The sequence below is a fragment of the Lepus europaeus genome, chromosome 15, assembly GCF_033115175.1.
Source record: "Lepus europaeus isolate LE1 chromosome 15, mLepTim1.pri, whole genome shotgun sequence".
NCBI lineage: Eukaryota > Metazoa > Chordata > Mammalia > Lagomorpha > Leporidae > Lepus > Lepus europaeus.
Genome location: NC_084841.1, coordinates 40137465 through 40151352, shown reverse-complemented (window position 1 = coordinate 40151352; position 13888 = coordinate 40137465). Strand labels below are relative to the sequence as shown.

The following is a 13888-nucleotide window of genomic DNA, read 5'->3' as shown; positions in this document are numbered from 1 at the left end:
CTATTTTAAGAGGCAAGTGAAAATTCAGCAAGTTCTTAGTCTCAGTGGTAGGTTTTTGGGGTTGGAGATGAGAGGACCAGGGTAAAGGAACACCCACCTAAGGAAGTTCGATCTGCAATAATAAGCTTGGCCCAGATTAGCATCAGGACAGCAGGGAAGAAAAACAGGTAAGATAGTGCAGCATAGATATCTCCTTGTTATTTACCTCATCCACTTATTAAGCAGATACATAGAAACCCCTATAAATTCATTGCTGCCTTTACAAACATCATAACAACTAAGATTTTCACGTTTTCAGTAATATCTGACAATACACTGTTGGCCTCTGGAGGTCAAGTATTTGTTTTGAATAAGTGGTTGACTTCCTCCCCAGATTCAGCCATCTCCTCACTGAACTTCATTTTGAATAGGAAATCGTGCCTGTGAAAAGTCACAGAAGACCCTTGCTTCTAGGCCAACCAAAATGTTTTCAGGGAAGAGAGACACACAACTCAGTTAGGGGTAATTCTCCACATATATTTATATTCTTAATAAAGAGATAGTCTTATGTGAGTTGTACTTAATGTAAGGCAGATAATTTAATTTCTCTATACACCTAAAAATCATGGACATAACAGACTCACTTACACCACTAATAAGATCCTTATCAAAATCTTTTAAATGATTGGATTCCCCATTTAGAGGGATGAGCAAGAGAGGAAATAAGATTATGTTTAGGCAGCTTATAGGACATATTAATTCAGAGCATGAAATGTGAGATCAGAGATTTGAATAGAATGAATTCGTCATATACTAGTCATGTAACTTTGGACAAATCAAATTAAGCTCTTAGTACTTTGGCTTCTCCATTGCTACAACGTGGATAATAGTTAAGAACTTCTATACTTTTTTTAGATTAAGAAGAAATATAACCCGCAAAGTTCTTTGCACAGTGCTTCACACACAATACCTTTTAGCAGGAGGTTGTGCTCACTATTGACCTCTGTCCCCTGGAAAGACTGACCCTGCCATTTTGATATGGCCAGTGGGAGCGTCAGGTAAGACATTGGAGGTTGCAGTGTTTTTATTTCTCCTCCCCTTTCCCTGCTGGACTTCACTTTTGGCAGCAATTACATTTCCTCTATCTGTGGCCACAGTTCCAGTTCAATGGTCCCTCCCATGGCTGGAGTTCACAGTCAAGCAAATGCTGCCAGCTCCTTGGGCCTGGGAATGGTCATGGTTTTTGCATCAGGTGCTTTCTTTCCTAGGTGCTCTACCAGCTTTTCTCATTTCATTTACAGCCTCTTCACACTGTTCCTTTATGATACTTTCTCCAGCTAAATCCTTTATGCATAATAGGAGTTTATGCTGGGACTTTGACATGCATAAAATTAACAGCAAAGGACTTCATTTGTACATAAGGGAGATCATCTTTCTTGAGGAATCATTTGATAAATTTTGGAAGAAGCTAATACAATGGGAAGTTCATTGGGATGGTGGTGGTTTGTTATTGTAATGTAGGTCCAGTTTTGAAGGCTGGGGAGAGTTTAGATGTCATGGGGAATTGGGAATAAGGGATGGAGTGCTTTTGTAGTGGTATAAAGGAGGTTCATATTCACAGTGGCAAAATGAGCAGGAGGAATATGGGGAAAGTAAGGAAATATGACTGGCTATAATGAGCCGTCTATGTATAAGAGTTGTGGTAGGCAGAATAATGATGTTCTCTCAAAGACATCCATGGAATCTGTCACCTTACAGACAAAAGGCAGTTATCATATGTGATTAAATTAGAGGATCTTGAGCTGGGAGAATCACTCTGGTGAATCCAAAGTAAATATAAGAACTTTTAGGGAAACAATAGGGTCAGGTTCAGAGAAGAAGATGTGATGCTGAAGCAGAGTCAGAGAGAGATTTGAAGATGTTACACTGCCGGTTTTGAAGTAGGAGAAAGAGGCCATAAGTCAAAGAATGTCTCTAGAAGCTGGAAAATCAAGGAAGTTGATTATCGCCTAGAGTCTCCAGAAGATGTGTAATCTTGGTGACATCTTGAGTTTGTCCCAGTGAGACTTCTGGCCTACAGAATTAGAAGATAGTGAATTTAGATTGTTTTTAAGCCAGTAACTCTGTGAAAATTTATTGCAATATTAATAATAAGCTGATAAGATATTAGGAGATAGAGGGTGTGTATTAGGGTAGTTAGTTGGGAATGGTGTATTTTGTCTGAAAGGCAGGATAGAATCGCAGACAGTGTTTGTCCAAAAATGTGGGCTATAATGAAAATGATGTGGTAGGAGGGTGGATTAGAGCTTGGCTGAGGACTGGAAATGAGAAGATAAGCTCTACTGTAGAGCCCAGGGAGGTTATGCTGAGATCTCAGAGAAGATGTGGACTCAGAACTGATAAGAAGCTTCCTTCAGGCTAACTAGTTAGAGACTGGTAAGGAAGAGCTGATGAAATGTGATGATTCATGAGGAAAGCAGTAAAGGAAAGAAAGAAGCCAAATATCACCTTCTTAATGCTGTGTTCAGAAATGGACGTTAAGTTGATGATGAGTTAATAACTCTTTGAAAATTATAAATTTTAATATAATTTGGTTATACACACACATACAAAGGAATGGAATATTACAATTAAGAAATATCTATGTATTGTTTTCCTTTAAATCCATTCCTGGATTGAGTAAGGTATGGTAAACCAACATAGATATGACATCATAACTTGTTAATCTTCTCTAAGTTTCATTCTTGTCCTTTTAGCAGGCATGCAAAACTCATTGGAAAATTTCTACACCAGTTACTGCTTATTTGGTAAAACCTGAATAGTTAGTAAACTTCAGATTTGGCACATCTGCAACACGCAAAAATTTTCCAAAATTTTGAGTTGGGAAGGAATTGTAGATCAAAGATTTGTAAAGAATAGCGGTAGTAGATAGTTAAACCACTCTCTGGCTGTACTGCTGTTCAGAAGTTACTGATGTTTGGATTATTGGACATTTCCTGAGTAGTGGAAAATGTTTGTATAAAAAGCCGGTAGCTCTGTATTAACCCTCCTGATGCCACCTCACTATGAGATAGCTCTGCTTGTTAATAACGCACTTCTAAGTGATCTTCATAAAAGTTAACAGTGCTTGGCCATCTAAGGTAAGACAAAACTGGATGACTTGCTTCCTATTTTTAAAGGTAAAATGCTAAATTAACTAACACTAATATGCATGCTAGCAGTAAAACAACCCAATAATTGAATATCAATGATATGCTAAATCCAACCAGTTATTAAGCCAGGTGATTTCTCTCACATAAAGCTTCTGCCAGTACAAGACCACCTATCCACCTTCCTCCTCTCACCAATTCATCTTTCCCTCCTTAATCAGTAACTGGTTATAAAAGAGAAACTTGACCAGGGGCTAATCATTTGGAAAATCTCTGAAAATGCTACAGATTCAACCTTTTTCTAAAGTGGATATAATTGTGCATTCCCACTGGGCCACTCTGACTTTAAAGTCCACTCTTAAAAATGCATATACACAAAACAATACGGTTTGCATCTTTGAAATTACATAAAAAGTCTGTACTGTGATATTTACAAACTAAATGTCCACTATTCCTTTCTCTGTTCGGAATATCCTCCTCTGGGGAGCTGACATCAATTTGGGACAAGCAGCAGTACTGATTTGCAACCCGCTCTTTCCGTGGTCTGTGCGAGAGATCCTGAACACTACATGGCAAGAAAATGCAATCATGTCCACCCTCAAAGGAACAACCTGATTGTCGGAACTTAGCATTTAAATCAGGCGCCCTGCAGCCCTCCACTCCCCAAATGCCATTCACCAAACTCCTAAATGGCATACAATTGCACTGTACAGTCACTTGACAGGTCGGGTCTGCCTTGTACGGTTTTCAGCGCCTGCCCCGGTCCTACTCCTCCAGCGAAGGGCTTTGAAGTGACACCCAAACTAATTCAGACCAGATCCCAAGTGCAGCACCGTCTGCTGGACTCCAGCCTGGCCCAAGCGCCCGAGAGTCGCTGGAGCCCAAAGCGCCCCGCCGCCTCCGCATTGCCCACCGCTCTGAGTCCGTCGCTCCTGCCCCGCGCCCCGCGCCCCACGAGCAACAGATGCTGAGAAAGAAAGGGGAGTCGCTCACCGGTGAGGAGCCAGCAGCAGGCGACAGCGACCCCTGGGCTGGCACGGCGCGGCGGGGCCATGGCCGAGTGGCAGCAGCGCCTGGCGGACGTGCGGGTTCGGAGGGCAGGACCCGACTGGACGCGGGAGCAGGACCCGGGCACAGGAGCCCAGCGCGCTGAGTCCCTCGGGCTGTCAGCCTTGGTTCCCCCGCGGCCGCAGAAGAGCGATTTCCTGTGTTTTCGTCGGTAGCCCTAAAACCGCTCCACGCTTTTCACAGCCCAGACGGATTGCCACATCGCCCAATCCTTCGCGCTCGCGCTTTCTGAAATTGTGCTGGCAGCCGCCCAGGCTCCGTCCGAGACATGGACAAATAAAGCCAGCTTCGCGGGTCCGTGTTTAGGCTAAAGTCCACGCGCTGCGCAGCAAACCTTAAAGGGACATCTGCCTTTCATCCACAAGGGGATCCCGCTTGCGGTGCCAAACCCCTAAGGTGGTGGGAAGGCGGGTTAGGCGGGCCCTCCGAGAGGGTGTCGCCAGCCCACAGTGGCTCCGCCTGGATTCACACCCCTTGCTTCTCCTGGGCCGGGCAGGGAGGGCTTTTTCAAAGGATCCAGGCTCCTGGGCCGGGAAGGAGCAGACAGACTGCTTTGCTCCGGGCGCAGGAAGGGTCAGCCGTCGGTGAAAGTGAGCCAAGCCTTTCTGCTATCCGGCATTCGCTCTTCCGCGGGCCCTTGAACCTGGCCTTGAAGAGGGGACGTCCTCACCACCACCATAGGCCCCACTGAGGGCTTTGCTTTCTTTATGAGGGTTTAGCTCTTTGGGGTGAATCGTGGTGAAAAGGGTTTTTTTTTTTTTTTTTTTTTTTTTTTTTTTTTTTTTTTTTTTTTGAAGGGCTGTAATAGAATAAAGGAGACTGGGAGAGAATTTAAGATAGAGAGAGAGAGAGGAGAGAGAGAGAGAGAAATGGGAGAGAAGGGTGGAGAGCAACGCAGTTGTCTCAGAAATGGAGTGTGTGGGGGCTATTTTGTTTAAGCTGAATTAGGATGTTTGTACTGGGAACTGACTCTAATAAGGAACTGTGGCACCATTGTGTTGTTTTGGTTTTCTTTTATGAGTAAGACTGCATTAAGTCATATGCACGTTTCTCCTTCCTGAGAGACTGGGGCCAGAAGAAGTTTTGAAGTTTGTAGTGTGAGTTGACCAGCCTCAGAGTCATGAGCCACATTCACGTGTTAGTTTCAACGAATTCTGGCAATTTTCAGAAAAGCTGTGTGTCAGTGGTTAAAAGAATTTCAGAACAGAGCAAGGAGTTGATGAGCAGGTTTAGGTGCAGAAGGATCGGAGGGGATCCAATCAGTCCAAGGACTAGTTGAGTTTCTCTGTCCAGCAGGGCCAGGGCTAGGCAGGACAAGAATGCCACCGAAAGGGGGGCTCATTGCCTGGAACACAATGCCATGAGCAGGTAGCACGGGGACAGGAAGGAAGAAGCCCTAGGATGAAGCTCATCAACTCCTTGCTCTGTTCTGAAATTCTTTTAACCACTGACACACAGCTTTTCTGAAAATTGCCAGAATTCGTTGAAACTAACACGTGAATGTGGCTCATGACTCTGAGGCTGGTCAACTCACACCACAAACTTCAAAACTTCTTCTGCCCCAGTCTCTCAGTTGCCTTATTGAGGGCTACAGCCACTTAACCCTGGGGAAGACAAAAGCGAAAGAAGTTTAATGGTCAAAAATAGATTTAGCAAGGCCCAGAGGTGTAAGACCACCAAATCTCAGTACCATGACCTGTTAGCCAAGGAATATCTAAGTTGCATATCTGAAGCGATTCTATACTTGGTACAAATATTAAAAATCTTTTCTTTTGTTTTCACCTTTTATGATATATTTTAGCTCTATCTTCAAAATTATATAAATAAACCCCTACAAAAATTGTATGATGTTAGGCATAGTTCAGGCTCATTCCTTAGGCTCCTTTTCCTCTGGTCAGTTCTCTCACGCCTTGCCAAGGAAAGCCTTTCTTGTGTATATCTCATCTCTCTATGTGCAGTCTTATTGGTGGACACAAGGGGCCATCAGCTTAGCGTGTCACCAAATAATCAGCTTCATGCTGCAGTTACCTAGAGGGAAGTTTTGTTTCCTTGTGACGAGTAAAGAGGACTGAGGGAAGGTATAGGTCCCTAAAATGACTCCCTGAGCAGCAGTTTGCTAGGACTTTTATGGCAAAGGTTAAGGAAGTGTCCAAGAATGGGAGGACTCTTCCTGCTTGCAATACACATCTTCATAAATTGATTGCTTTGAAAAATCTAAGTCAGGGGTGGGAATTGAGCATAGTTGTAAAGACAGTTAACATGCTCTTTGGGATGCCAGCATCGGTACTAGATTGCCTGGGCTCCAGTCCCAGCTCCTCCCCTCCTCCTCCTCTTCTTTTAAAGAAAGATTTATTTTATTTATTTGAAAGGCAAAGAGAGAATCTTCCATCCACTGGTTTACTTCCCAAATGGCCACAATAGCTGGGGTTGAAACAGACCAGCGCCAGGAACCTGAAACTCCATTTGAGTTTCCCACCTGGATGCAGGGACCCAAGAACTTGGGCCATCCTCTGCTGATCTCACAAGCATTTTAGCAAGTACATAGGTCAGAGCAGAGCAGTAGGGGCTCAAACTGGTGTTCCCATATGGGATGTGGTTAGCGTTGCAGGTGGTGGCTTAACCGCACCACAATGATGCCACAATGCTGCCCCCTCTGCACACCTCCACTTCTCACTCCAACTTCCTGCTAAAGCACCCCATGGGAGGCAGAAGTTTATCACCCAAGTACTTGGGTCCTTACCACCTACCACGGAGACCTGAATGGAATTCTGGGATCCAGACTTCAGCCTGGCTCAGCCCCAGCTGTTGGAGGGATTTGGGGAGTGAACTAGTAGAGGGAAGATATCTCTCTGTCTCTCTGTCTCTCTGTTGCTCTGCTTCTCAAATAAATAAAAATAAAGGCCGGCGCCGCAGCTCACTAGGCTAATCCTCCGCCTTGCGGCGCCGGCACACCGGGTTCTAGTCCCGGTCGGGGCACCAATCCTGTCCCGGTTGCCCCTCTTCCAGGCCAGCTCTCTGCTGTGGCCAGGGAGTGCAGTGGAGGATGGCCCAAGTGCTTGGGCCCTGCACCCCATGGGAGACCAGGAGAAGCACCTGGCTCCTGGCTTCGGATCAGCGCGGTGCGCCGGCCGCAGCGCGCCTACCGCGGCAGCTATTGGAGGGTGAACCAACGGCAAAAGGAAGACCTTTCTCTCTGTCTCTCTCTCACTGTCCACTCTGCCTGTCAATAAATAAATAAATAAATAAATAAATAAATAAAATAAAATAAAATAAATCTGACTTACACTGTTATTTCTTGTTCCTTGTTTGTGTGGTCTGGTCCCCTCTGAGGTCAATTTTTCAAGATAAGCTTTCCTGAAACATTCTCTGAAAAACAAGCTAAAGCGAGTACACTGTTTTGAGTAGACTGTTTCAGATTTTCTGCCTCTGTTCCAATGTCCCCATTTTGCCTAAATGCTACACACTTGGTCATAGTTTCAGTAACAACTTATACCTCTCCATGCAAGTATGATCCATTAGGCCATGCACAACGATCAGTAAATTTTTATTAATGTTGTAACATTTAAGAATCATCATAAATAACTTCCCAACAATACTTTTCCAAATTGTTTAGTTTGCCTATATGTGTGTGTGCATATGTATGTATATACATTCACACATATGCATTTACAAGTGCATATCAAAAGTTCATGGCAAATATAATTGAGGGATTTTATTGACAGCATTTTTTAAAAATCATGCATATGAGAGATCTTCAAAAAGTTGATGAAAATGTGTATTATAAAAGAACTATGCATGTATTTCAGTTTTTTGCATAAAAATAAACCTATCTTTTAATTCCATTTTTCCAAGTGCTTTTTGAAGTACCCTTGTACATGTAGGGCGTTCAAACAAACTGCAAAATACTTCATTGGGAGAAGACTAGGAGAGGAAATAAAAGAAGGAGGGAAAGGTGCTGAACAAAGCAGGTGCCTCAGAAATGGAGTGTGTAGGGGCTATTTTGTTCAAGCTGAATTAGGATGTTTGTACACTGGGAATTGACTAGGAAACCATTTTGTATATGTAGGGGCATTCTAACAAGCTGCAATATATTTCATTGGGGAGAAAAAAAAGAACTGTAAATTTGTAAAATATCTTATTTAAATAAACTAGGTTAAAGTATTCTTATGACCAACATTATAATTACTGGGAACTTTCTCTTTCGTTTTTACGGCTAATACATACTTTTCACTGAAATACTTCTGTCTCCTCTAGGATTTAGAAATGTAATGGTGATAACTACCATGATCAGTGATATTATTTAACATTAATCTTCATATGTGTTCTAAATATTTTTATTAATATATCTTTCAAAATTTTTGTTTAATTATGAGGGAGGGAGAGAAAGAGAGGGAGAGAGGTGGAGGGAGAGGGAGGAAGGGAGGGACAGAAGGAGGGAGGGAGGGAGATAACGAGAGAGAGAGAGAGAGAGAGAGAGAGCATTTTCATCTGCTGGCTCACTCCCAGTGTTCCAGCCAGCTCCAGGATAGCTAAAGCTTGGAGCTGGAAACTCAGTCCACGTCTCCCATGTGGGTAGCAGGAAATGAAATACTTAAAATATCATTGCTACTTTCCAGGATCTGTATTATCAAGAAACTGGAGTCAGGAGCCAGGAATTGAACCCATGTACTCTGGTGTGAGATGCTCCTGCGTTATAAAACTTATGACCATATTTACTATTCTTCTTCATGTATAATCAATGCAAATGTATACACTGAAAAATAATAATTGCTTGAAAACTAGATTTGGAATAAATGCTAATTTTCTTAATAAACCTAAATACAAATCAATGTTAACAATCAATTCTACATTGACTGATAGACATGTCATTGGGTAAATGTTGGTTCAGAGGAGATAAAATCTTGCCCAGAAGATACTATTTATATGAAGACACTGGATGGCAAATGTTAAGCTCTTGAATTTGTGCTTTGAATTCTCATTTATTAAATGAACTTTATCTGATCTGATTTCTTTTAGAGTTTGTGAGTATTGGCACCAAGAAGTTAGAGAAAGAATTAAGAATTTGGAAACTAGGGTCTAGGAAATGAGATAAGTAATTGGGATTCTTGGCTAACAATCTCAAAAAAAAAAAAAAACCATATACATCACACCAAAATATTCTTCTTGGACTTAATCTAATCTATCAAGGAAAATTACTGGATTGAGTAGGCTCTGCAGTTACACTACTTGAATTCAAGTCCTGCACTATGGTTTGAATGTTTTGGTCCTAGAACTATGTGGCTTAGTCTTCAAAGTTATGATAATGGTATTTAACTTAATCCAATGATGATGATTGGAGATGGGGTCTTTTGGGAAGAGACTGAGTTGGATTGGTGGCTTTTAAGAGAACACATAGCCACACTTTCATTCCTTGTCTTTTGCCATGTGATGGTCTATGCCGCCAGAAACTCTGGCAGCAAGAATGCTGTCACCAGAGGCTGAACCAATGGGGAGTGAGTGATTGTGGACTCTGACCTTCCAGAATCATGAGCCAAAATAATTTTTGCTTTATAAAGTTAGCTTGATTCAATTTTATGATGATGTTGAAAAGCTGATAGGTCCTGGAACTGAGTTGGGAAAAGTCATCGAGTTTCTTTAAGCCCAAGTTTTCATAAATGTAAAATGGGAGATGAAAATATTGTCTCTTTCTAAAGATTGTTGTGAGAGTTAAATTATACAAGCCTAAAAGCATGTATCATAATTGGTTAAAGTAAGTGCCAAATATGTAACATTCTTCTTCCCAGTAGTAAAATAATTAGTATCAGATAGACAATGGAAACTTGGGGCAGGCCCTGTGTAAGTGGTATAATTTGATGTCCATCAAAAGGGGAATTTTAGTGATTGATCAGAAACACCTCCACCAAATACTATTATTATTTATGGAATCCTCATCTTTAGAATATTTATTTTGGACTAGGGAACTATCCTGATGCTGTCCCTACAAAATGGGCAGACATTTAGACATTAGTACCCATGATAACATTAATGTGAATTTGATTTTCAAGTTAGCTATCAAGGGATTTTTTAAAAAAAGTTTCTTTTAAGAAAGTTTCAAGTTTCACTAAGAGCTTAGAAATAGAAGAGGGTCTACAGCTCTGCTTTTAGTGTGTGCCAGGGATCTTTGGTAGCAAGATAATGGACTTTCAAAGCATAAGATAAAGTATTCCCACATGGGTGGGGAGTGGTGTAATTTTACTAAATAGTATATGATTCTTAAGTTGTATGTTAAAATAATTTTTGGAAGTTAAATACGAAGCTTCAAATAAGTTTTATGGTAGCATCAAAATGCTTTTAATTTACTGCTTGCTCCCTGTACTCTGATATAATAGGATAATCGGAATTGTTCAGAACTGATTCTGTTTTTATAAAAGTTCAGATTTTAAAATTTTACCATATAAGTACATAGGCAATGCGCCCCAAGACAGTGATGCTAGTTCACAGGGCTCACTAGTATGTGTCATTTATGTAGCTTAATTATTTTTTAAGTTCCTGCTACATATTGGGCTCCAGGGTTATGTTCTGCAAAGGCAAAAATGGGTAGGACTACTGTTATTCTACTGCAAATATGCTGTCCATTAATTCCATCCACTTATAACTAGGAACAGAAATGTCATTGTGTCCTCAATTCTAACACTGGCATGTTTCATTTTAAGCCTATTATATTATGCAATGTACTGAAGCCATCCTATATACTGTTGCTGTTATATCTTTAGAACCCAAGATTGCTTCTACCTTGACCAAAATAAATTCACAGCGTGAGGGCTTGAACTCTACCACTAGCCAACCATTTGTTTTTTGTTATTGCGTAATGTTTTTGTGAGTGCTTTTTCACTTAAAATATAAAATAGGTGTTCCTCCCGCCCTGTTTCCTGAACAAGTTGTGCCAGAAATCTCGTCCAAAGACATTTGGGCAACTGAAACTTGAAAAAAAAAAAAAAACTGCAAAAAAAACCTTGACTTCAGAATTCTGACGAAGTACAGTTCTTCACACTGTAGGAAACTTCCCTAGACTTATTGGCAGACTTCAATATGAGTGACACATCAGGGCTGCAGCCCGGGAGGGTGTACCAGGGTGGTGCCCTGGCAGGACTGTTCAATTTGTGGCACTCTGACTCAGAATAACAGCCACTGATGAGCAGTAATATTTTAGCTGTGTTGTTGGGTCCCTTCATTTGAAATATGAATTCATTATATTTAAACTGTTGAGCAATTCTTGGATTATTTGAGCAGATTGATCTAGTAATTTTCCTTTGACCAATTTCTGAAAAGTTAAATAAAGTAGATGAGCTCTGAAATCCCAGGATGGCAACAAATAAATGAATAACTAGTGTTTCCAGCCACGATTGGCATATCTTGCAGTATTGGGTCATCAAACACATATGTGAGGCAATATTCTTTGTTTTTCATAAAAAACAATAATAAATGCACTAGGGAAATTGAAGCTCATTATTTGGTTCTGAAATAATAACACTTAAATATTTTTTGAAATTATGCACTTATTTTTTTCTTTTTTCTAAGATTTATTTATTTGAAAGGCAGAGCAACAAAGACAAGGAGAGAGACAGAGAGACAGAGACGCTATCTTCCCACTGGGGTTCACTCCCTAAATGGCCTTAACAGCCAGGAGCCAGGATCTCCATCTGAGTCTCTCAAATAGGTGGCAGGGGCTCAAGTACTGTGCCATCATCCTCTGCCTTCCCCAAGCAAATTAACAAAGAGCTGGATCAGAAGTGGAGCGGCCGGCACTGTGGCTCAACAGGCTAATCCTCCGCCTTGCGGCACTGGCACACCGGGTTCTAGTCCCGGTCGGGGCACCAGATTCTGTCCCGGTTGCCCCTCTTCCAGGTCAGCTCTCTGCTATGGCCCAGGAAGGCAGTGGAGGATGGCCCAAGTCCTTGGGCCCTGCACCAGCATGGGAGACCAGGAGAAGCACCTGGCTCCTGGCTTTGGATCAGCGAGATGCGCCAGCCGCAGCGGCCATTGGAGGGTGAACCAACGGCAAAAAAGGAAGACCTTTCTCTCTCTCTCTCTCACTATCCACTCTGCCTGTCAAAAAAAAAAAAAAAAAAAAAAAAAAAAAGTGGAGCAACTGGGCTCAAAACTTGAGCCCAGGCAATCCAATATTGGGTTGCAGTGTCTTAACTGCTGTACCAAATGCCCACCCAGGTGGAATTACTTCTATGTGGGAGGAAGTCTTCTGGGTCCTGGAGATTCACTGATGTCAAAGTGCTAGGCCCTGCTCTCAGGAAACTCACAGGCCACCTGCAGAGACAAGCACAGAATAGTTTTTTCTCTAACTGTATCTGCCTTCCTTGCCACAAATGGAGCATAAACAAAGTCAACAGGAAAAAGATGGAGTTTCATAGAGATGAGTGCACTGGAATTTAGCCTCCTAGGAAGCGGGTGGGGAATTTTACAGGTGGACAAAAAAAGGCAATGGGATTTTAGGCAGAGGCAGCATGAAATGCATGAGTAGACTGGAACAGAAGAAGTCAGTTATGCAAGTTAAGTTGGGAACACATTTGAAACAATCATGGAAAGTTGCCAAGGAATTACCTTCTTATAAGGAGAGCATATGTTCACAATTCTGAGTGACATACACAAACTTTTTTCTTTAGTTGTTTTTTCTAATTTGTTTCCTGAAATGGTTTGATTTGATCTTATTTTTGTAGCAGAGGAAAGGAAATGCATCCTAGCCATGAAGCACATTGTGAAAGTTCAATCTGATGAATTTTTGTGTAATGCATTTTTGAAGGAAATTTATTATTATTTATCATTAATAAATAATTATGTGCACTACCAGAATAAAGCTGTGATTTGTTATTGGTTGAGGCACTGATTCAGTAATATCTCCTAATTAGAACAAGGTATTGGGGGGGAGGGGACTGCACTGTGACACAGTGGGTTAAGCTGCTGCTTGCCACTTGGGCATCCCATATCAGAGCGCCAGTTAAAGACCCAGCTTCTCCACTTTTGATTCAGCTCCCTGATAATGTGCTTGAGAAAGCAGCAGAAGATGGCCTAAGTGCTTGGGCCCCTGCCACCCATATGGAAGACCTAGATGGATTTTGTGGCTTCTGTCTTCAACCTGGACCAGACCTGGCTGTTGTGGCCATCTGAAGAGTGAACCAGTAGATAGAAGATTCTCTCTCTCTCTCTCTCTCTCTCTCTCTCTCTGTCATTGCCTCTCTCTCTCTTTCTCTGTCTCTCCCCCTGTGATACTCTGCCTTTCAAATAGATACTCTTTTAAAAAAGAATGAACTCTATTGATCACAAACTTTTTTTTGACAGGCAGAGTGTACAGTTTGAGAGAGAGACAGAGAGAAAGGTCTTCCTTTGCCGTTGGTTCACCCTCCAATGGCCGCCGCGGTAGGTGCGATGTGGCCGGCGCACCGCGCTGACCCAATGGCAGGAGCCAGGTGCTTCTCCTGGTCTCCCATGGGGTGCAGGACCCAAGCACTTGGGCCATCCTCCACTGCACTCCCAGGCCACAGCAGAGAGCTGGACTGGAAGAGGGGCAACTGGGACAGAATCCGGTGCCCCGACCGGGACTAGAACCTGGGGTGCCGGCGCCACAGGTGGAGGATTAACTTATTGAGCCGATCACAAACTTTTAAGACATTGTATAGACAAGAAAACACAAAGCATAGAGC

The 13888-nt window shown here is 42.2% G+C and overlaps 1 protein-coding gene across 1 annotated transcript in view; it reads right to left on the bottom strand.

Moving 5' to 3' along the window:
• The window catches only part of ITGA1 (integrin subunit alpha 1), a 176060-nt gene extending 171434 nt beyond the window's left edge, over positions 1-4626 (bottom strand). Inside the window, exon 1 of the mRNA XM_062211855.1 lies at positions 4122-4626. Within this exon, the coding sequence (XP_062067839.1) occupies positions 4122-4182 (61 nt within the window). The 5' untranslated portion in view covers positions 4183-4626. The remainder of the gene's footprint in view (positions 1-4121) is intronic.
• Positions 4627-13888: the final 9262 nt, after the last annotated feature.